Consider the following 24,541-nt stretch of genomic DNA (forward strand, 5'->3'; position numbering starts at 1 on the left):
GCTAGAAATAGACTCTGAATAGTATTCACTAAGAAGCATGACTGGGGCTATCTTATATACTGTTTTCTCTCAGGCCACAGGAGATGAGGCTGATAGTAACCAAAAAATGAAGTAGAGTATAAAGAGGCCCCAGTCAGTGTGTTGGGATTCACTGAGGTGAGAACCTCAAAAGGAAAATGCCTTGTAAAATACATTCAGAAGCATGTATGCAATGTATATGTACAGTTTGGAGAATAATACGAAGAAACAAACACTCATTAATTCACCATCTAGCTTTGGAAATAGAACAGTATCAAAACCTTTGAAGGCCACTATGTATCTCTCCCAGCCCTGAGGTAATCACTATTCTACATTTTGTGTCTGGATTTTTCTTTTTTGCAAATAATTCATAGGTATGTTTTTCCAACAAATGTATTGTTTAGTTTTTTCTATTCTACATATGTATGTATTCCTAGAAAGTATAGTATCATTACGTCTGTTCTTTGAACTTTAAATGAATGGAATCATGTTGTATGCCTTCCTTAGCTTTTTTAAAATTCAAACTTATGTTGTATTCCAGTGTATGAAAATTCAACAATTTAAACATCCAAACTACTGTTAATAGGTAAGTAGTTGTTTCTAGTTGTTTTATTTTTTTAATTGTTGCTGTTGCTATTGCTATTAGCAACAATGTTGCCATTAACATTATTGGATATGTGACCTGGTAAATGGGAGCAAGAATTCTCTAGGTTTACACCTGATAAGCACTGGTACATAGGGTATGCACATCTTCAAGTAAGTAATGCTGAACAGTTGGTCAACTCTATTGTGCCAATTTACACTGCCACCAGCAGTGGGAGTTCCCATTAATCTACATATTTGACAATTCAGTTTTTATCAGTAAGGTGGGTACACATAATGGTATCTCCTGGTTTTAGTTTGCATTTCCCTAATTACCACTGTGGTTGAGCATCTTTTCATAATTTTATTAACCATTTAAGTTTCCTCTTCTGTGAAATGCCTATACAGATGTTTGCCCATTTTTGCATCAGATTGTCTCTTATTGATTCATAGGGTTACTTATATGTTCTGGATACCAATCCTTTGTTGGTTATTTGCACTGCAAATATCCTCTCCTATGGCTTAATACTTGTGTCTCATTTACAAAAATATCCTTCTCAGAGGTCAGAGAGATATTCTCCTGTGTTTTATTCTACATGTTTTAAAGTTCTGCGTTTTATATTTCAATGCTTAATTTTTCAATCAACTACAAGTAACAAGTATAAATTTGCATGCACCTAACAACATAATTTCTGTATAGATAAAGCAGTAATTAACAATAAATTAATAAATCTACAAACAACTTAGGAGATTTTTAACATGCCTCTCTCGGTAATTGATAGAAGAATCAGACGATATGATTAACAAACTTGACTCAATGAACATGTTAGAACAGTGTACCAAACACCTGAGAACATCCAACAGCTGCAGGGCATTCTTTGTAAACACACACAGAACACTGACCATATACTTCAGTCAGAAGGAAAATTACAATAAATTTAAAAAGATTATAATCACACAAGCTATATTCTTTGACCTTAATTCATTTAAACCAGACATCGATAACAAAATAACTAATCACATGTATTTGGAAATTTTTAAATATTTTAAATAACCCATGGATCAAAAAAACTCCTATTGGAAATCTGAAAATATTTTGAATTGAATGATAATGAAAAATGACATCTGAAAAACTGGCACACAGTTTAAAGGGAATCGATAAGTCTTATATGCACATATTAGAAAAACAAAGGATGAAAATCAGTCATCTCTTTCAAGAAATTAGAAAAAGAACAGCAATTTAAAGCCAAAAAAAAAAGTAGAAGGAAATTATAAGGGCAGAAATTAAGGATATACAAAAGAAATATATGGGAGTCATATAAAAAATGTCATAAGTTTGTTCTTTGAAAAGTCTAATAAAGATGACAAATTTCGGGCTTCCCTGGTGGCGCAGTGGTTGAGAGTCCGCCTGCCGATGCAGGGAACACGGGTTCGTGCCCCGGTCCAGGAAGATCCCACATGCCGCAGAGCAGCTGGACCCGTGAGCCATGGCCGCTGAGCCTGCGCGTCAGGAGCCTGTGCTCCGCAGCGGGAGAGGCCAGAAAGGTGAGAGGCCCGCGTACCGAAAAAAAAAAAAAAAAAGACAAACTCCTGGTGAGACTAAGAAATGAAAAGGCGGCACTACCATCAGTAACTAATATCAGAAATGGAAAAGGAACCACTGCCACAGAGCCTGCAGACATTACAAAATAGTATAGAAAGTTTTATGGTCAACTTTATATCAATATTTTTGAAATTTTAGATTAAATGGACCCAACGCCAGAAAAATATAGCTTATTAAAACTGATGTAAGGTGGGAGATGGGGAAACCGTAAAGAAAACATAATTTGAACACTGGTGATATATGACTATATTGAAGAATTGTTATTTATTTACTTTTTTTTTTTTGCCTGCACCATGCGGCATGTGGGAGGTACCATGTGAGATCTTAGTTCCCAGAACAGGGATAGAAGCCCTGTCCCCTGCAGTGGAAGTGCGGAGTGTTAACCACTGGACCGCCAGGGAAGTCCAATGATTTTTTTTTTTTTTTTTTTTTTTTTGTGGTACGCGGGCCTCTCACTGTTGTGGCCTATCCTGTTGTGGAGCACAGGCTCCGGACACACAGGTTCAGCGGCCATGGCTCACGGGCCCAGCCACTCCGTGGCATGTGGGATCTTCCCGGACCGGGGCACGAACCCGTATTCCCTGCATTGGCAGGCGGACTCTCAACCACTGCGCCACCAGGGAAGCCCCTATGATACTGTTTTTTAAGAAGTCTTCATCTTTTAGAGATTCCAGCTTAAACATTTATAGATGAAGTGATAAAATGAGTTTTGCTTCAAAATAATAACACAGCACAACAACTTTGTTAATACTTAGGGTTTAAATTTCACAAGCACGACTGACCTCCGTCCTCCACCGAGTCCGGGGAAGCTGACGGGCCTCCTCACAATACCACGAGCTGGTGCGCACTGGCTGGCAGCGACGGGAACCTTCTCCGTTGCGCCTCAGGCTTTCCCCGCCCATTACTCTGAGAACCAATCATGGAGCTGGCTTCGGACGTCCGACCAATCAGTGATCTCGACTCCTGGCCCCCCTCCCCCCACGTCCTCGCTTGTGAGGCGGCGCCATGTTTCAAGGGCAGCGAGCTTGGTTCTGCCGCAGCGTCAGCTGCAACCTGAGGCAGTTCTGGGGTAGGAAGCTGGGCAGAAGCGGGTGGGTGAGGTGGGGAGGGGAGCACCCCCTCCTCCCTCTGGTACCTTGGCCGCAGGACACTTGATGGGCTTACCCTGTGCTCTTGCCTCCACAGTGGCCGAAGGGGGGACCATCAGTGACCCGAGGGCCGCCGATTTCTTGTTCAGCTGCGATGCCTCACACCCAGACACGCTGAGGTACCTGAAGCCCACCTGGCAGTACCTTTTGGGTCATGAGGAGCCAGGAGTTGGAGATAGAAGTTGCAGTCCACTAATAAATATTGATAATAGGAAGATACTGGAAACGAGCAAGTTTTCAGTCCAGTCCTAGATGTGCGGGGAGGAAGTAGGCGTGGGAATAGCTAACCTTTCTCCTCTCTGTTCTGCCGCAATGGCATGGCTTCCTACCTGGTCCTCAGATCTTTTCCCGAGTTCCAGTGGTGTGTTTCCATTTGAATCCCCCACATCCCCGTGGCGCCTTGAAGGACCCTCATATTCAACATGTTTAAACCAAATCTCCTGATTGCCTCTCATACCTGTACCAGCTGCTGTGTTCTTAAACTTAAAACCTTGGTAGTTTCTTTTGAATAATAACCCCTATCCCCATTAATCCATTAATTAATCCAATTAATCCATGACCAAACACCATGGATTGTGCCCCTGTAAATGTTCTTTGTTCTTCCTGCCACTGTCTTAGTATACACCGTAAATTACCTCTTACCCCCAAATCACAGTAGTCTATCTGAGAGGTTGCTGTGCCTCCAATCTGTCCACCTGTGATCCCCCTTCACATTGCGGTCCGATTATGTTTACAAAACAGACGTCTGATCACCGTCCTGGCTGATCCCCTTCTCACCCCTTCACTCCCCTGCCCCCAGTCTCCTGATTACCTACCAATAATTCTCTTTCCGTTCATTAATTCTGTTTTGAAATGTTGAATACATTCTTGTTCATTTCATAATTTCAAATATTTCCTTTCTTTCTCCTAGAATATATCAGAGTCTTGATTACATAGAAGATAATGCTACAGTTTTTCACGCCTGCTATCTCTCTGCAGTAGCTAATGCTGAAATAAAAAACTCGGTGGCTTTAGGTCATTTTATTCTTCCTCCTGAATGCCTTCAAAAAGGTGAGCAAAGATCTTTCATCTAATCTCTGTTAGACTGCCAAATCCAGCTATGTCACCCAACTTTACTGATCTTTGTTCTCAGAGATTTTTGTGTTTTGTATCATTTAATATAAATAGAAAAGCATGTACTTTGGATCAGATTGCCTTGGGTGTGCATCCTCGCTTTGTTTATCATTCATTCACACGTTCACTGAGCTCTTATTGAGCTCTTATTGTGTGCCACGTTTCAACCAAGGTGCTGGGGATTCAGTGGTGAGTAAGATACAGATCTTGTCCTCACAGTGTTCACTGGCTAGGATCCAACACTTACTAATTTTGTCACCTCCCGAGTTGTTTTGAAGATAAAATGAGATAATATATTAAGTAGTCTGACCTGTGAGTATATAATAAATGTTTGTTGCTAGTTTTGAATCCACTATTATTTTTCTGGATGTTTTTCCTGATATTTCAAGATTCAGTGTGATAATAAACCCATATATTTATATTGTTCTTTATATTATTGAAAGTACTTTCACATTAATTATTTCAGCAACCCTATCAAGTAAAGGGCAAGTGAATAAATTGCTTCTGAGATTGGTCCTTTTAGTTTTCCCTGCTTGGAACCCCCTTTCTTATCCTGTTCTGTCCAAATCCTACCTATCTTTTATGGACTAACTTTAAATATCCCATTTTTCTAGGTCTTGCATTATTATCCAATTCTTGATGTGTTTTTCGATGTGTATGTGTCCATCCCTAGAAAGACAGACTGATAGTAGTAAAAATTTCCAGTGAGCAGAGTATTTAAAAAAAAACAAAAAAACTTGAAAAATGTTTCTACAGAAGAGCTTTGGAAACCCCAAAGATTGGGTTCCTTCTATAGTTGATGTCCTGGTGAGACCTAGTTATAATTTATAAAAATAAATTGTTCTAAGTGGTTATGCAAATAAATTAATGACTGGATAGGAGAATTGATTTACTCAAAAACTGCAAATCAGAGAATACCCACCTTCAGGGAACTTATATTGTGGAATGACTATCTGATCTAATTTTAAATTATCACTCCTATTAAGTCTTTGTGTTTAGCATCTTACATTAAAATGCATTCAATTTTAAAAAAAAAAAATCATGATCCTTTTTAAAAATGAAAAGTAAGCATTATTATTCATCTAGACCAGGATTGTCTAGTAGAAGTGTGAGAGGCAAACAAGCAAGTGTAAGCCACATACTAATTTAAAATTTTCTAATACCCACATTAAAACTAATAAGAGATGAAGTTAATTTTAAGAAATGTTTTATTTAACCTAATGTATCTAAAATATTATCATTTCAATATATAATCAATATAAAAAGTATTGATAAATTTTACATTCTTTTTTGATACTGGATTTGAAATCCATTGTTTATTTTAAACTTACAGCACGTCTCATTTTGGACTAGCCACACATCTCAATATGTATCTAGTCTAGTGGCTGCTATATTGGACAGCTTAGGTCTAGAGGAATGTTAACTTTTTGTCCTTGAGTGGGCTACTGTGGAAACTTTTGAGATCATTGATTTAAGATAATTTCATAGTCCTTTGACATGCTGAGCATTGTAGAATTCCTGTACTACCACGGCCACTAGACATGTTGTTCATCCACCCTCTTTTTTAACGAAGTAAATTCTTGAAGCACTCTACAGATTCAGGAATTTTATGCCTTTTATTTATTTATTTATTTTTTTGCGGTAAGCGGGCCTCTCACTGTTGTGGCCTCTCCTGTTGAGGAGCACAGGCTCTGGACGCGCAGGCTCAGTGGCCATGGAATACGCCCAGCTGCTCCGCGGCATGTGGGATCTTCCCGGACCGGGGCACGAACCCGTGTCCCCTGCATCGGCAGGCAGACTTTCAACCACTGCGCCACCAGGGAAGCCCTATGCCTTTTATTTTGACTAGACAGTTGTCTTCTTTATAATGCTTGGCCTAAAGACACTGACATCGGATGAAGATATGTATTACAGCTAAGAAAGTTTACAACAATGATTCTCATAATGCACTGGAGTCATCTGGAGAGTTTGTTAGAAATGCAATTCCCCAGCTTCTCCTCAATGATCTGGTTCAATAAGAATCTGCATTTTAAACAAGTATCGTAGGTACTTTTGATGCAAGTGGAATAATACTGACTTAGAAATTTGAAACCTAAACAAAATTCAGAAAATTCTACAAAGTTACTTTTCAAAAAACAGTATTGGATTTGTTTTTCTTACTACAGAAATAAGAAGAAAAATTGGTAGTTTTATTTGGGAACAAGACCAACATTCTCTGATAGAAAAGGTAAGAGTAAATTAAGGTGCTCGATTAGAATCTACAGTTTCAAAAATTTTGGAAGCAATGTTATCTTAAAAATGCTTACTTGTGATATGTTAGCACCAATGACCCAGAGTAAGGAACTTAAAGGACATGCTTTTATTGAACATATCTAGTTTGACATTATTTTTACACTAGTACCTTAGTAAAATTGAGATATTTTTATATGAATAAAATTATTCACGTAAAAACTTGAAAATTTGAAAAAACTTGAAAATCTCAGTAATATTAAGGGAGTAATAGGTACACAGTGTTTACCAGTTCTTTACTGCCAGTGTGGATGCTGTTTGATTAATTCCTGTGTCGTACCATTTGTTAAATGTTATGAATAATACCCCTTAATAAATGTGTGCAATACTGAAAGTTTTTTAGCTTTTGCCATCCTGCCTCAAATTTGCCTATGCTTGTGACTTACTTCAGAATCTTTATGCAAAGCCAAATTTGGGATAATTTGAGCATCAAAAAGAATAATGGATTATAATACATTAATTTTTTAAAATATAAATTTATTTATTTTTGGCTGCATTGGGTCTTTGTTGATGCTCACGGGCTTTCTATAGTTGCAGCGAGTGGGGGCTACTCTTCGTTGTGGTGGGTGGGCTTCTCATTGCGGTGGCTTCTCTTGTTGCAGAGCACGGGCTCTAGGCGCACGGGCTTCAATAGTTGTGGCACACAGGCTCAGTAGTTGTGGCTTCCGGGCTGTAGAGCGCAGGCTCAGTAGTTGTGGCGCATAGGCTTAGTTGCTCCGTGGCATGTGGGATATTCCCAGACCAGGGCTCAAACCCGTGTCCCCTGCATTGGCAGGTGGATTCTTAACCACTGCACCACCAGGGAAGCCCATACATTAAATTAAAAAAAAAATCCGTGATTCAATAGTGATACTCCAAAAGCATAAAGAAAGAAAAAAGGAAGAACAGAGGAAGGAAAGGAGGAAGAAAGGTGGAAAAGGAAGAAGGAAGGAAGCAAGGAAGGAAGGAAGGAAAGGGTGGGATAAGGGAAAATTTCCTTTCAGAATAAAAGGTAATAAACAAAGAAAGGATGATAGAATAGAAAATTCGCACTGTACCACCCCCAGTAAAATAATTGGTTTAGGCAAGTGTCATTAATGGGTGTTAAAATCATGATCTAAAATGATCACTTCATTGATGATTACTTATTAATTACAAAGGCAAGCAATGCTTGTACCTTTACAATGGAGGGACCTGGCAGATGCCACCATAACCAACTGATAAAATTTAGCATCATCAATATTGGAACAACCTCTTGTTATGTTCAGCTCGATGTGATATAATAAAAAGTACACAATATAGGGAATTCTCTGGGGATCCAGTGGTTAAGACTTGGCACTTTCACTGCCATGGCCCCGGTTCGAATCCTGGTCGGGGAAATAAGATCTCGCCCACCTCATGGTGCCAAAAAAAGAAAAGTACACAATATTATCTTGTAGTGTTCTTGTTCAAAATTGTGAATCTAATCATGAGTAAATACTCAGATAATTCCAGGTTATAGAACATGTCACAAAGCAACTAACTGGCTTAGACTCTTTAAAACAATGTCATAAAAAAACAAAAAAAAACCAGGGAAGACTGTTCTAGATTGAGACATAAGAACCAAATGTGATGTATGAACCTTGAATGGATTGTGGATTTTTTAATTTTTTTTTTTGGATTTTTTAATTTAAAAAAAGAAATTTTGAGAACAGTTGGAAAAATTTAAATATGCAATGTATATATTAGGTGATATTGAGTTAATGTTAATTTTCTTAATTATGATAGTGGTATTAAAATGATAAAATAATGTTAAAATAATAAAATAATATATAAATATATAATATATAATATATAATATATAATATATAATATATATATAATAATATAATAATAATAATGATAAAATAATGTTGCTAAAGATTGAGTGAAATGTCATAATATCTGCAAATATTTTCAAATGGTCCAGCAAAAATAAAAAATGAGAGAGAGAGGGCATGCAGGGTGGCAAAAATGTTAACACTTTGTGAATCTGGGCAAAAGGTATATAGTACTTATTGTATTATTCTTTAACTTTTCAGTAAGCTTGAATTTTTTCAAAATAAAAAGAGAGAAAATCTCTATGTCTAAAGCCCAGCAATTAATTTATGCATTTTGTATTCCTTTCATTAACTTGTTATTTCTTCCCAAAGTGTCTTCATCTGAAAATAATAGCTCTTTTAGTATCATTGGCTATGTTGTACTAAGGATCAAATATCTAATCCTTGACTTGTCAGAGTGTTTCCAGGGACATGAGTGGTGGTAGAATGGTTATTATTTGATAATAATTATTGAGTATACCGAAAGACCCTTAAAGTTCGTTAATTTAATCATTCTGTTTTAGAAATGAGAAAACTGAGGTAAGAAGGTAAAGACCTGACTTAGTTCACATAACCAGATGTTAGCAAAGTGGAACCAGATTTTCTCAGCTCCAATCCAATCCAATGTTTTTTTCTACTAAAAAATTAGTAGCACATGCCTGTACTGACTGTTGACTCTAGAAATTGTATGATTATACGATAAAGGATTTTCTTCTTTCAAATATTGATTGATGTTGAATATTATCCAATTATAATAATGTATCCATGGAATATGTAAGTAGAAGGTACTTCATCCAATGGCAATAATAAGGGTAAATCTGGGGACTTCCCTGGTGGTCCAGTGGTTAAGAATCCGCCTTCCAATACAGGGTATGTGGGTTCAATCCCTGGTCAGGTAACTAAGATCCCACATGCCATGGGCAGCTAAGCTCTAGAGCCCACGTGCCACAGCTAGAGAGAAGCCACAGACAAGCCTTCACGCTGCAACCAAGAACTGATGCAGCCAAATAAAGAAATAAATATTTTTTATAAAGGGTAAACCTGGAAGGTAATTTGGGGAACATTATTATTGTTTGGAGTGGATTTGTGACCAAATATAGAAATTTCCTAATGGCATATTAAGTAAACATATTATGTGATAGGTACCAGTATCTGAGGTCAGTCACTTTCACATAATCTTTTGGAAAAGCTTAATATACATTTAGTTCTTTTGTAACTTCATAGCTAAATACTCCACTTTAATTTTTAAGGGGAAACTTAATTTGTTCAGCTTACTTCATATTTTTGATTTGTAGCTCACAGGAAGCCTAGGAGTTTTCAAGTCAAGGATTTTAAGAAAGTTTAAATTAATAATACTTTTTTTTGTTTCCTTATTTTTTTTAACTAAAAAGTAATATGACCACATTAGGGAAAATTTGAAAAAATCAAAAAGAGAATAAAATCAGTCAGTTTTACTATCTAATACAAACACAGCTGATATTTTAAAATTCCTGGTCTTCTTTCTTTACGTATCTCTAAAAATATATAATATAATTCTGTGTGTGTATGTGTGTGTGTACAAAATTTTGTGAGTTTTTCCCACCAAGCTAGATGGGATGGACCTGAGTGTATAAATATTTTTGTGACTCTTGATATATATTGCCAATTTTTTTCTTTACTTTTTTAAAAAAATTATTGATTGCATCATTGGTGTGCTGATTTTTTTAAATGTGATTTCTTTTACTCTCCTCAGCATGATGAAGTAACACCAAATGAAATAAAGACCCTTAGGGAAAGCAGTGTACTAGCAACAGATCACAAAAAAGAATTATCTAAAAGGTACTGAATTTATATACTTCACTAATATTCAATTAAGTATAGACACCTTTGAACACTGTGTGTTTATCTCATTTAATTTTCACAGTCGTCTTATGAGATTGATATCATTATCACCATTGCCATTTTACAGAAAAAGAGATCAAGTATATATAGATTAAGTAATTTGCCCAAAGTCATACAAACTTTTACTAAATGGGAAGAAGCAGGATTTGAACTGAGTCAGTCTAATTCCAGAATGCATGCATTTAACTATTATGCTAGACTATCCTTGCAGAAAATAAACAAAAATTTTATGTATATTTTGATCACTGTTACATTATTTTTAAACTATGTATTATAATAAGAAAGAAAGAAATATTAGCAGTAATTTTATTAGGATTGGAAGTTCTGGGTGATTTCCCCCTTTCCTTCCCAAATTGTTCGTAAAGTGGCTACTTTGGTTTAAGAAATTAAAATTATATCTTAAAAGACAAACAGACATGGACTTGCCATCGTGTTAGGTCCAATCTCTGAGAGGCCCCCTTGTTTCAGACTTACTCGTTATCTAGTCCTAATTCTGTATTTTCCAGTTCAGTGGTTTTCATATGTTCATAGGGAGCATTAACTATATGAAAGTCTGGTATTTAGCTGCTGAAATAAAAATGATCTTTCTTCAATATAAGAATTAATGAGTTTAATTTATATAGTTTTTTAATTTTAAGTTTTTTCTCATAATTTTTTATACCTTTTGTACCTCCTGTTTTTCTTTAATTTGAAATGTTATTTTCTGATTTAACACAAAGTTTTATATTTAATTATTTTAAGTTTAGTAAACTATTGCTTCATGGTCCTATGACTTCTAGATAATCCACCACCTAGAGTATCCATATTCTAGGTCTTTGGGATCTGTATGTATAGCACTCCTTTGAACTTGTTATGGTTTCTGAGATAAGAAGCTGATAAGGAGAGGAAGAAAAATGAAATACAAGTAGGAGAAAATGGTTATCCTAAGTGACCTTGTAAGAGAAGAATGGGAAATAGAAATTAAAAAGTAAAATAACTCCCAGTGATTCACTTGACTTGGAAAGACATCAGATATATATATGTTTTTTTTTTTTTTTCAAGAAATGGTTGTCCTGGGACTTTCCTGGAGGTCCAGTGGTTAAGACTCCACTCCCAATGCATGGGGCCCACGTTTGATCCCTGGTCAGGGAACTAGATCCTGCATGCTGCAACTAAGAGCCTGAATGCTGCAACTAAAATATCCCACATGCCACAACTAAAGATCCCGAGTGCCGCAACTAAGACCTGGCACAAGCAAATAAATTTTAAAAAAAGAATTAAAAAAAAGAAAAAAGAAATGGTTGTCCTGCAAAATGCAGAAGCATAAGGAAAAGATTGATAATATGACTACCAAAAATATTTTAAACTTGCACATGGAAATAAAAATACCATAAACCAAGACAAAAGAAAAATATACACTTGAAAAAGTATTTGACAAAGGTTATTTTCCTTAATATACAAAGAGGGCTTACAAATCTGGGGAAAATATGTCCAGTATTTTCCAATAACAACAACAAAAATAGACAGAGTAGGTGTCTACTTAGAGCCTTTTTCTTTGTAGAACCACCAGAGGGTGCAGTGCAAACATAGATAAAATACACTTTGTCCCTACTCGAAGTTTATTTTTTTGGCATGCTACTAGTGATAGTGAACACTAAGTGGTGAGCTAGTTTTTGAACACTTGCCAAATACAAGACATTTGTGAGCTAAGCAGTTCACAGTATTTCATTTGATTCTCACAACCTTATAAGATAGTTAAATAGCGTTAGCCTCGTTTTACAATTGAGGAAACAGGTTCAGAGAGCTAAATAATTCACCCAGTATTATTTAAGTAGTGAACATAATTTGACACCGACTCTAGCTGATCCAGAGTCCAAACTCTTAATCACTATGCTGTTTTCCTTTCCCAGTAAGTTCCCAGATCTTCTGAAAATGGCATGAATTTTTGCTTATTTTTCTTGTTCTTAATTATTTTATTATAAATATAATGCATGTAATTTGTCAAGATGGAAAATGCTAAAAAAAGAAAAACTACTAAAAAAGAAAAGAATAAAGAAAATTTAAATTATAAGCAAACCCACCACTCAGATAACCACCATCAACATTAGTACATTTCTTGCTAGCTTTATATAGACATACACATTAAGCAGAGTTGAGGTCAGACTGCAGATATAGTCTGTCTCTTGATTTTCCATTTAATATTCTATGGCCAGTTCCCCATTCTGAAAAACCTTATTTAATATGATTTGTAATGGCTGTATATGGCATAATCTTATTGTCTGTTTAACCACCTTCCTTTAATTTTTTTTTAAAAAAATTACAATTTGTTACTCTTGTGGCACCTTCATGAGCATCTTTTTAAAAATAAATCTTTCTCTACTTTTTAGATTTTTTTTTCTTTTGGCCGTGGCACGTAGCTTGTGGGATCTTAGTTCCCCAACCAGGGATAGAACCCGGGCCCTTGGCAGTGAAAGCACAGAGCCCTAACCACTGGACCACCAGGGAATTCCCTTGATAATTTTCTTAATGTAAATTCTCAAATGTGGAATCTACAGTATTAATGAGGTATGAGTGTTTTTAAAGGCCATGATACCTATTGTCAGTTGCTTCCCTCAAAAGTACAAATTTAAAACTGCCACCAGTGTTGGTCTCACCACATCCTCATCAGTATATTGAGTATTAATAAGAAGGCTTGTGCTAATTTAATAGATGAAAAATAGCATCTTGTTTTTTGTGGGGTTTTCTTGCAGTACGCGGGCCTCTCACTGCTGTGGCCTCTCCCGTTGTGGAGCACAGGCTCCGGATGCGCAGGCTCAGCGGCCATGGCTCACGGGCCCAGCCGCTGCGCAGCATGTGGGATCTTCCCGGACCAGGGCACGAACCCGTGTCCCCTGCATCGGCAGGCGGACTCTCAACCACTGTGCCACCAGGGAAGCCCAGCATCTTGTTTTAATTTGCATTTTTCTTTGATTACTAGTAGGTTTGAATCTTTTTGAATTTATTAGCATTTTACATTTTCTTTTCTGTGACTTGTTTTTATCCTTTCTCCATTTTCTATTGGGAGTTATTGCTTTTCTTATCAACTTGTCTGACACTTTTAGCTATATTATCCTTTTGCCAGTTTGTCACATTATTTCCTCAGATTGTTCTCTGGCTTATATTTTTTAGAGATACAAGCTTTGAGTTTTTACATTGTTAAACTAATCACTTTTCCTTTATTATTTCTTCTATTGCTTTTATGTTCAGAAAAGTCCTTTCCCATTCAGGTATCAAATTGGTTTTTAATTCTGCAGATAGTTATTTTGATGTATGGTAATAGGTGAAGATCGAAGTTTATTTTTGTCTTACAAATAAGAATTTTCCACCAGTTTTTTAAGAATAAATCTATCTCCAACTGATGTGATTTCCATTCTCATATGTTGTGTTTAATGTCTGGAGATATGTTTTTAGACTATTTGTTTTATTCCATTAATCTATGGATCTATTTTGATATCAACATAATATTCTTTTAAGTTATATAACTTTATGTATTTTAATAGCTGACAAGGCAAGTAAATACCAAACTCATTACTCTCCTTTTATTTTTATTTATTTATTTATTTCAAATGATACTGTTCATATGTGGAATCTAAAAAAAATGATACAAATGAACTTATATGCAAAACATAAACAGACCCACAGACATAGAAAGCAAACTTATGGTTACCAAAGGGGAAAGGTGGGGGGAGGAATAAATTAGGAGCATGGGATTAACATACATACTCTATATAAAACAGATCGTCAACAAGGACCTACCGTATAGCACAGGGAATTTTTTTTTAACATCTTTATTGGAGTATAATTGCTTTACAATTGTGTGTTAGTTTCTGCTTTATAACAGAGTAAATCAGTTATACATATACATATATCCCCACATCTCTTCCCTCTTGCGTCTCCCTCCCTCCCACCCTCCCTATCCCACCCCTCTAGGTGGTCACAAAGCACCAAGCTGATCTCCCTGTGCTATGCGGCTGCTTCTCACTAGCTAGCTATTTTACATTTGGTAGTGTATATATGTCCATGCCACTCTCTCACTTTGTCCCAGCTTACCCTTCCCCCTCCCCATGTCCTCAAGTCCATCCTCTAGTAGGTCTGCGTCTTTATTCCCGTCTTGCCCCTAGGTTCTTCATGACCATTTTTTTTTTTTTTTAGATTCCATATATATGTGTTAGCACATGGTATTTGTTTTTCTCTTTCTGACTTCACGCTGTATGACAGACTCTAGGTCCATCCACCTCACTACGGATAACTTTGTTTCTTTTTATGGCTGAGTAATGTTCCATTGTATATATGTGCCACATCTTCTTCATCCATTCATCTGTTGATGGACACTTAGGTTGCTTCCATGTCCTGGCTATTGTAAATAGAGCTGCAATGAACATTGTGGTACATGACTCTTTTTGAATTATGGTTTTCTCAGGGTATATACCCAGTAGTGGGATTGCTGGGTCATATGGTAGTTCTATTTTTAGTTTTTTAAGGAACCTCCATACTGTTCTCCATAGTGGCTGTATCAATTTACATTCCCACCGACAGTGCAAGAGGGTCCCCTTTTCTCCACACCCTCTCCAGCATTTATTGTTTGTAGATTTTTTGATGATGGCCATTCTGACCGGTGTGATACTCTCCTTTTAAAATTCTCATCCTTAGTTCTTCATGCCTACTTATTATCTTTCTACTTTCAAATTTTAATTATTTTTTAGGAAATATATTCATATGGTTCAAAATCCAAGATACACAAAAGGGGTAACTATGAAATATACTGGCTCCTAGATAGCCAGTTTCCCTCTCAGAGGCAACCAGTGTTATCAGTTTCTTATATATGCATATACTACTTCACAAATAGTAATATTCTATAAACATTGTTCAACACCTTGCCTTTTTTCTCTTAATAATTTACCTTGGAGATCATTCCGTATTACTACATAAAGAGCTTTTTCATTTTTGTGCTGTGTAGTATTTTATTGTATGGATTACCATAATTTATTTAACTAGTCTCCTATTTTACTGGACTTTCAGGTAATTTCTAAGTTGCTGTTAAAAACAGTGCTTCAGTGATTGATCATGTAATGTCATTTTGCATGTGTGCGAGTGTCTTTAGGGTAATTCTTAGAAGGGGAATTGCTAGGTCAAAAGGCATATACATTTTGTATCCCTGATACAATCATTGTCAAATTGCCTTCCATAGAGGTTAAACCAGTTTACATTCCTATTGTTTGCGTATTTAAGTACCTTTTCCAGGCTAGGGTAACCAGCCATCCAGGTTTGTTTGGGACTGTCCTGGTTTTAGCACTGAAAAGCCCATGTCCTGAGAAATCCCTCAATCTAGGGTAAACTGGGATGGTTAGTTACCATTCTTTCTTCTATACTTTCTCCAACACAGTGTGCTAACATATGTTTTGGTCTTTCCTAATCTGATAGATATAAAGTGGTATCTCACTCTAGTTTTTTGTCTGAATTGCCATTATGAGTGAGGTTGAATGTCTTTTCATATGTTTAAGAACCATTTATAGTTCCTATTCTGTGAACTGTTTGTTCATATCCTTTGCACGTTTTTCTATTGACTTTTATTTTTTTGCAAGAACCCTTTACATTCAGGAGAATGAATTTTTTGTGAAATAAATTACAGTTATTAGCTTATGTTTGTCTTTTGACTTTAAAAATGTTGGATTTTGCATGCAGAAATTTTTTACTATATGTATTCATTCTTATTAATATTTTCTTTAATGGCTTTTTGAGTTTTATGTCATAATTAGGAAAGTCTTCTCTAAGATTACTATTATTTTGCTATGGTTTCTTCTTAGTGATTTCTTTATTTTTAAATTCAAATCTTTGATACGTTTGGAATATATCTTGGTCTAAGATATGAGGTGGCGATCCACCTTCTTTTTTTTTTTCAGATAGTTACCTACTCTTGGCTATTGATTGAATAATTCATCTTTTTCCCCACTCTACTGAAATGCCACCTTTATCCTAGGTTAAATCCACATAAGTATCTGGGTCTATTTCTGGACTTTATATTCTATTCCATTAATTTGTCATGCAACAGTGCCATTCTGTTTCAGTTGTTTATAATATGATTTAATATCTAGAGCTAGTTCCTCCTCCTTACTCTTTTCCAAATTTTCTTAGTTAACTATTCTTCCTGGTTTACTTTTCCATCTGAGTTTTGGAACCAGCTTGTTCATATTAAAACAAAAACTTCTGTTGTTATTTTTAGTGACATTACAAAAAAATATAGATTAATTTAGGGAGACTTTGATGCTGAATATTCCTATCTAAGAAAATGGTATTTTTTTCCTTACTTGTTCAAGTTTTCTTTTGTGGCCCTTAAAAAACACTTTCATATTTCCTTCATATAAATCTTATACTTCTTTTAAGATTATTCCTAGGTTTTCTTTTTCATTCTGTTGTAAATTTGTTCTTGCCTCCTATTAGATCTTCTAACATGTGATTGTTCATGTGAATTTTAGAATTATTTTTTTCTTAAACACTAAAATCCCTTTGGGATTTTATTGAGAATTGTATTAAAGGTTGAGAAGAATTGTATTAAAGGTTGAGAAGAATTGATGTCTTTATAATTTTCAGTATTGCTATCCAAAACAATGCTTTTTTGTTTTTCTTTATTTTTCTTTTCTATATCTTAGTAAAGTTTCCTGATTTTTCTACAGATAGAATCAGAAACTGCTTATTATGTTATTCCTAGATTTTTATGAATTTTGTTGCTATTGTGGATTGGATCATTTCTTCCTTCATTAGTTATTGCTGACATAGAAAAGTCATTTATTTGGGGGTATTTGTCTTATATTTACCCACTTGGAATCTTTAAGATTCTAAAAATATTTCAGTTGATTCTCTTGGCTTTTCAGGGTACACGTTTATATCATTTGTTAATAATGAAACTATTTCTTCTTCCGTTTCACTATATAACTCTTCCATTTCACTAGATATCTCTTCCATTTCTTTCTCTCCCCTCCCTCATCTCTTTTTGCTTGGCCAGAAATTTTAGAGCCGTGACAAATAATAACAATGATAATGGGTATCCTTGTTTAGTCCCTGAGTTTTCTGGGAATATTGTTTTGCTTTATTTGTAGGATCTCATCCTAACTGAGCTATGGTTTCTTTTAGAAGAGTTTAGATGAACTCTAACTTTTAAACAAATTGAAAGTAAAACCTTTGTTATCACTCAGTGTAATTTTAGAATTTTTAGGAAAATAAATTTAAGGATGACTCCAATTTTTTATTAAGGTTTTTATTTTCATACAATTGTATTATCTATGGATTATATGTAGTCTAAATATAGTAAATTGTTATTTGGCAGTTAGAAAATAGGATATTTTAGTTGAAAACTGCTTAGCTCTTTAAAAATTAGAATATAATTAATTATATACTATACAACCACACTCAGAATAATTTAACTTTTTTTCTTTTTAACTCAGAAGTCACTTAGTATACCTCATGATTTTCCCAGACATCATTTTTTATTTATTTTAAAGTGTGGAAATACGAATTAATAGAGTTCCAGTTATTTGAACACTGAATAATAATAAATGCTGTGATTATTTAAAATGGAGCCTTTTCTTTTAGCATATTTGAGATTACATATGTATATCTGTTTTTTATCTAATTATAAAGTATTATTGCATTATTATACTTTCAAAAATATTGAGAAAAAGACCCACGTCTGTATTTACTCAGTAAATATTTGTTTTATGAAACAGCCCAGAAAGCCAAAAATATCTATATGGGCCCTTGTATTACTTAGAAGCACAAAGAAGTTCATAGTTAACGTTTTCACCCAGTAAGACTGAAGTCTGATCACAGAGCAATTAGATTGCTATATATATTGACTGGAATCATTTCTCATTTGTAAAACAAGTCCAAAAAAATATAAACATGACTTTCTATGTGTTTCTATATTTTATAGCACAGAAAAGCATTTTATAAGGACTCCAGTTGTAGAAAAGCAGATGTACTTCCCTCTTCAGAATTATCCAGTGAACAACATGGTAACAGGTAATTTAAAATAAAATTTAGAGTCAACCCAAGTAGGCAAGAAACAAGGGAATATTTTGTACAAAGTAGAGCCCCCTCTATTATACATGCTAATAGAAGACGTCATTCACACGTTAAATAAATTCATCTGCAGAACTAATCCAAAGATAGGCTCCATATTTTCTGTGTTAAAATGCTGACCTGTCCTGCCCCTAGACGTAGGGAATAGACTTGAGGACACGGGGAGGGGGAAGGGTAAGCTGAGACGAAGTAAGATAGTGGCATGGACATATATACACTACCAAATGTAAAATAGATAGCTACTGGAAAGCAGCCACATAGCATAGGGAGATCAGCTTGGTGCTTTGTGGCCAGCAAGAGAGGTGGGATAGGGAAGGTGGGAGGGAGACGCAAGAGGGAGGAGATATGGGGATATATGTATATGTATAGCTGATTCAATTTGTCATAAAGCAGAAACTAACACGCCATTGTAAAGCAATTATGCTCCAATAAAGATGTTTAAAAAAAATCCTGGTCTATGGGTAAGGTGAAAACACACCCCTGTTTACATAAGACAGTCCCAATTTATGCGTGTTGTCCTGGCATTAGCGTTTACTCTTTTTTATTTTTTTAACATCTTTATTGGAGTATAATTTCTTTACAGTGGTGTGTTAGTTTCTGCTTTACTCTTAAGTGTCCCAATTTGGAAGATTAATTGTATGGACAATTCTAATTATAGTTTCCTTTGAGAATCTGATGAAACATAAGTCCCTTTCCCTAAGCATACACACACACAAACATAACACACAAATTTACATGTAATTTAAAGAGGCTCACATATGCCCAGAAACCCTTTCATGGATCACCCAGGTGTCAATGGACTCCATATTTGGGTTTCCTAGTGCCCAACATAAAGAGAAGACAGCTAACTGAGGCTGACATTGAGAGGGTGCAAACAAGGGAACTAGTTGAAACGTGACCATTGGGATTTGGATAGTGCTACGTGAGGTGAGATAAGGAAATAATATTTGGATAATTTGATCTGGGTAGTATTCAGCAGGGTCATCGATAATTTTAAAAATAGAGGGTTTAAAAAAATTGTTTTTAAGACACTGCAATTAAACAGTATAGGCTTTTTGACATTTCATTATAAAATCATTTGTACATTTATCATTTTCTCTTTATTTAGCAGTGTCAAAACTACCTCTTGCAGCTGGTTCACAAATTCCTAAATGTCTTCTCTCATATTACTGTTCCTTCTAACCAATTTGTCTAGCCATTTGTTTTATTATTTTTTTTCTTCTGTTCATTTGAGTAATGTAAAATAGCTTTCAGAAAAGCACTTCAAAAAGAACGTTTAATGTGTAGTTTTGGGCTGAGTGTTGGAGACATCAAAGAAAACTTCTATCCAACTGTGATAGTAGAAAAGTCAGTTTTGGAACTCTTAGGAGCAATTGTTGACTCCAAAGGACAATGAACTAAGTAGAAGTACAGTTGACCTTTGGACAACATGGGTTTGAACTATGAGGGTCCACTTATAAGAGGATTTTTTTCAATAATAAATGCTAGAGTTCTACATAATCCTCAGTTGGTTGAGTTTGTGGAAGTAGAACCACAGATAAGAGGAACCTTGAATCCCCAGGGCTAGCTATATATTATTAGTGGATTTTCGACTACAGGGTGGGTTGGCACCCTTAACCCCAACCTTACTGGTGAGTCAACTGTACTTAAGTACTAAGACTGGGAGTAGCTGATTGCTGCCTAGATTTATCCTTACACCTACATATTCAGATAAAGTGTAGGTACCTTAAACCATGGTTGTGGTATAGTACTGGTATTGATTTTGCTTCAGGCAACTCCATCACCAGGTACTAAATATCTTTTGTTCATTTGGACTTACCAAGTGTTTGATAACATATTATAAAGATCAATGATAAATATTAAAATCAGCCACACAATAAAGACAAATGCTTAGTTTTGGACAAGTAACAATGTTGCTCTATGTTTCATTGCCATCTGACTGTTCAAAAAGACATGACAGTGTTATATAAAAGCAAACTAAAAAAGAACTGTAAAAATAATCATTAGTAGAATCTTTAAAGTATAATTTTAACCTGTGGTAAGCTGGTATTGATTTTATCAGTAGAAGTAAAATTTTTGATTTTTTTAATTTGTGCAATTGAATAATTATCTTCCTTCTTTATATTTCTAAATTAAATTTTAAAATAACACTTTCTTGGAAGAAAGCTTCATTTTTAAAAAGATAATTCAGGGACTTCTCTGGTGGTCCAGTGGTTAAGACTCCATGCTTTCATTTCAGGGGCACGGGTTTGATCCCTGGTTGGGGAACTAAGATCCAGCACAGTATGGCCAAAAAAAAAAAAAGATAATTCATTTGTCTTTAATTTTGAGGTAAAGTGACAGTCCTTCCTTTTTTGTCATGCCCATCTGCTTGTACAGGAAGAAATAACTTCTTGTTGGGAAAATCATCTTGTGTTAATTGAAAATGTAGTGAGTGAGAATTCTAATTTAGGCAGTGGTATCAATTTTTGTGACTATACCTTGACTGTCTCTTCCTCAAAATGGGTTGAGTTCAACTCAGTGAATGTTAAATCTCTTAAAATAAAACTAATTAGATGTTTGGTTTTAGAAAGTACAAGTTGGACTATACTGTAGAACAGGGTTTCTCAGTCCTGGAACTGCCAGCATTTTAGGACAGGTATTCTTTGTTGGAGAGGGCAACCCAGGCCAGTGCCCACTAGAGGCCAGTAGTATCCCATCCAGAAACCTTCCCCCACCCCCGTGACCCCTAAGTTGTGACAACCAAAAATATATGCAGGCATTACCAATGTCCCATAAAATATCAACGGATTTTTTTTTTGGTCTGTTTTTTGTTTTTGACTGGAATTAAATCCTCTAGGTCTGATATCACTGATTATTACCCATGATAAAAAGTTCTGATTAACAGCTACATGTGTGATTAATAAAAGGAAAAAAATTACTAATAATGATAAATATCTTGCAGGCAAAAGTTTTTAAACAAAAATTCTGATAATTAAAATTTGGGAACTTATAGTAGATACTGTATTAATTATCTATTGCTGTGTAACAAATTGCTCCAAAACTTAGCAGTTTAAAACAATGGACACTTACTATTACATAGTTTCTGAGGGCCAGGAATCCTGGAGCATCTTAGTTGGATACTTCTGTCTCATAATCTCTAATAAGGTTGCAGTCACGTTGTTTGCCAGGCTGCAGTTATTTCAAGGGACAGCTGGGACTGGAAAATCCATTTCAAAGCTCATGCATGTGGTTGTTGGCAGGCCTTGGATTTTTGCTGGGTTTTGGCAAAAGGCTTAGACTCCTCACCAAGTGGACTTTTCCATAGGGCTGTTCACAACATGGTAGCTTTCTTTCCTCAGAGTGTGAAATGCAAGTGGGAGAAAGAGTGTGCCCAAGAGAGACGGAAGCCATGTCTTTTTTATATCCTATTCTCAGAAGTGACATATCATTACTTCTGCCAAGTGCTGCTGGTCATATAGACCAACCCAAGTACAAAGTAGGAGGAGACTACACAAATTCATAAATACCAGGAGATAGGGATCATTCAGGGCCATCTGGAGGGGGCTGGCTACCACAGACTCATATGGAATTGTCCACCAAGAATGCCTTTCCTAAGAACTCTCTTTTCTTCTTCCCAGTTCATTTGGGTTACATTTTCTAAAACATGAGCTTGCTCCTACCCGCAACAGTTGGTTTGGGAGTGAATGCCTGATCTGAGCTGGGCCAATCACAGTTCTTTGTCTGGATTTCTAGACATGGAATGCAACAAGTCATGTCATTCTTATTCAAGTGACCATAGCTCTAAGATATAAAACTTAAGAGCTATCAGCGGGCATGTTTTCTACCATGTACGGAAAGCCAGCTTGTGTCAAGAGAGGAAAATGAAACTAACATGCAGAGGAAAAAACTGGGGGTTAGTGACATGGCCATGAGAGCTGGTGCTAGTTATTTCTGACTCCCAGCAATATGTTTGTTATTTCCAACTCCCAGCAATATGTTTGCCTTCCTCATAGTTTGACTGATATGGCAATGTCCTTCCAGTAAACTCCCCTTGTGTTTAAGCTAGTTTAAATTGGGTGTATGTGAACTTCAGCCTAAACTCCTAACTACTCCAAAACTGCTACAGTAATCCATTTTTATGCATAAATGTCCTATCCTTCTTTAACTTACAGGAATATTTTTATTAATACGGTCATTATTTAAAAATTTTGTATCCTCATATATATCTTTAGAAACTTCACACAGTGTATATGTGCAATTAATTAAACATTAATATTTTTATGTGCTAGTTTATTTTACATAGGAATCTAGCTGTTAGGCAAAGACCATGAACAATATGGAGTATAGTAATTGTGCTTTAAAACATTTTCTGAAGTAAATGGCTATGATTGAAATATCTTTAAAGATACGAATCTATTTTATATGATTGGCTTCATAGTTAATTTATTAACTGTGAATTTATTATCTATTATTATAAACAATCAAACTGTATAGATAACCTGGTGATAATGGTGGTGGTCTAAATTCAGTCATCCCTGAGCTCTACCAGAATTTTTTTCATACAGTATCTACTTTTAAACCAGGTTTCAACTTTAGTATAAACCACAAACATATATTACACATGAAACATTATCACTCAGATGAGCAACTGCTATCAAGGAAATATTGCTTAAAGTCATTGAGTCCTTAAGCTCTCCCCATTCTAGGTTTTCTTTTTGATTCTCATATCTATTTCAGATTATTAATGACATCAGAATTCCTCACACCTGTAACCTTTGTTGACCAAGCAGTGATAACAATTTTCCTATTAGTTTTTTAATAAAGACTGTTATCTCAGTGTTAGCAGTGCAGGAAAGTGTCGCTTGCTCTACTAGGGAAGATGAGCTAGCTGTTTGTGCTGTTGAGTAGCTAGTTGGATAGGTAATTCTAAGTGATTACATCCTAAGCCAAACACATGTCCCAGTTATTTTGGTCTAGGTACTTTTATGTTCCATCCCTAACCTGTACATCACACTCTCTGTAGTCAACGTGGCAAATCAAGAATCTGTGTTTTAAAAGGAGGTAGAAGCCTGGGGGGATAGTGGTGAAGGGGGGAGGAAGGTGTTCCCTGATAATTATCAAGTTTCACGGAGAATCTTCTCACTGGTATTTCTTCTTTTTACTTCTTTTCTAAAAACATTCTTTGGGAATCTTATCTAATAAGTCAAAGACATTGAAAAGCAGATAATATGATAGAATTTCCTATATATATATTTTATTCTGTAGGTTATATATCAATTGATGCCATGAAGAAATTTCTTGGGGAGCTACATGACTTCATTCCTGGAAGTTCAGGTTATTTGGCATACCATGTTCAAAATGAAATTAACATGTCTGCTATAAAAAACGAATTGAAGAGGAAATACTAAGTTAAATATTGTCCTTCTATCTCGGCATTTATTTTCTGTAAAATATTGCCAAAGATGTACATAATTTTAAATTCTCCTCTTTGGGACAGAGGGATGGGGAAATGGAGAAGAAAGAATTCATTCTTCCTCAAAATGTATCTTTAGGAAATTCAGATTCATTTGGCTCTGTGTTTTGACATTTGGGCTGGACTTTTCCCCTGCTTGTAAGGTTATGTCCACAAATTCTGAGTGCACAGTTGTTATGGAGTAATTGTCAATGAAACATACTTCATAAGAAGTCTTAATTTCTCTCTCGCTCTGTCAGATATTCTTTTGGCTTTAATGTTCTATTAATTATGCATATTTTTCTAGGGTTAATGTTGTAAATGCTAAGTTTTATGATTCTGGTCATCTTATTTTGACTAAAAAATTAGAACGCGATAGTTGAGTTTTGAATTACTGTTTCGGACTTGAAAAATATGTAAGAAAGTAAAAGTAAAACATTTTAATAATTCAGACTTCATGTATGGACAGTTTCTGATAATAAATGTATCAGAAGTGATTTAATGTAAACAAGTGTTATGTCTTCTGAAATGAACCCAAAAGGCGCCATAGAATCACAGCGCT

General features: G+C 35.4%; 1 protein-coding gene across 1 annotated transcript; it reads left to right on the plus strand.

Annotated features, from left to right (window-relative positions):
- Positions 1 to 3,201: 3,201 nt before the first annotated feature.
- TERB2 (telomere repeat binding bouquet formation protein 2) lies at positions 3,202 to 23,941 on the plus strand. Its single transcript, XM_065872728.1, has 7 exons — positions 3,202 to 3,272; positions 3,389 to 3,470; positions 4,262 to 4,401; positions 6,630 to 6,691; positions 10,303 to 10,388; positions 18,397 to 18,485; positions 23,793 to 23,941. Exons 1-7 carry the CDS (start codon positions 3,209 to 3,211, stop codon positions 23,933 to 23,935), a joined length of 666 nt encoding a protein of 221 aa, XP_065728800.1. The 5' UTR covers positions 3,202 to 3,208; the 3' UTR covers positions 23,936 to 23,941.
- Positions 23,942 to 24,541: the final 600 nt, after the last annotated feature.

The sequence above is a fragment of the Phocoena phocoena genome, chromosome 2 (assembly GCF_963924675.1).
Source record: "Phocoena phocoena chromosome 2, mPhoPho1.1, whole genome shotgun sequence".
NCBI lineage: Eukaryota > Metazoa > Chordata > Mammalia > Artiodactyla > Phocoenidae > Phocoena > Phocoena phocoena.

Coding starts and splice junctions, on each gene's coding strand:
- TERB2 (XM_065872728.1), top strand. CDS start 3,209: ATGTTTCAAGGGCAGCGAGCTTGGTTCTGCCGCAGCGTCAGCTGCAAC. Junction 4,402..6,629: donor TCCTGAATGCCTTCAAAAAG/GTGAGCAAAGAT, acceptor TTCTTACTACAG/AAATAAGAAGAAAAATTGGT. Junction 10,389..18,396: donor AAAAAAGAATTATCTAAAAG/GTACTGAATTTA, acceptor TATATTTTATAG/CACAGAAAAGCATTTTATAA.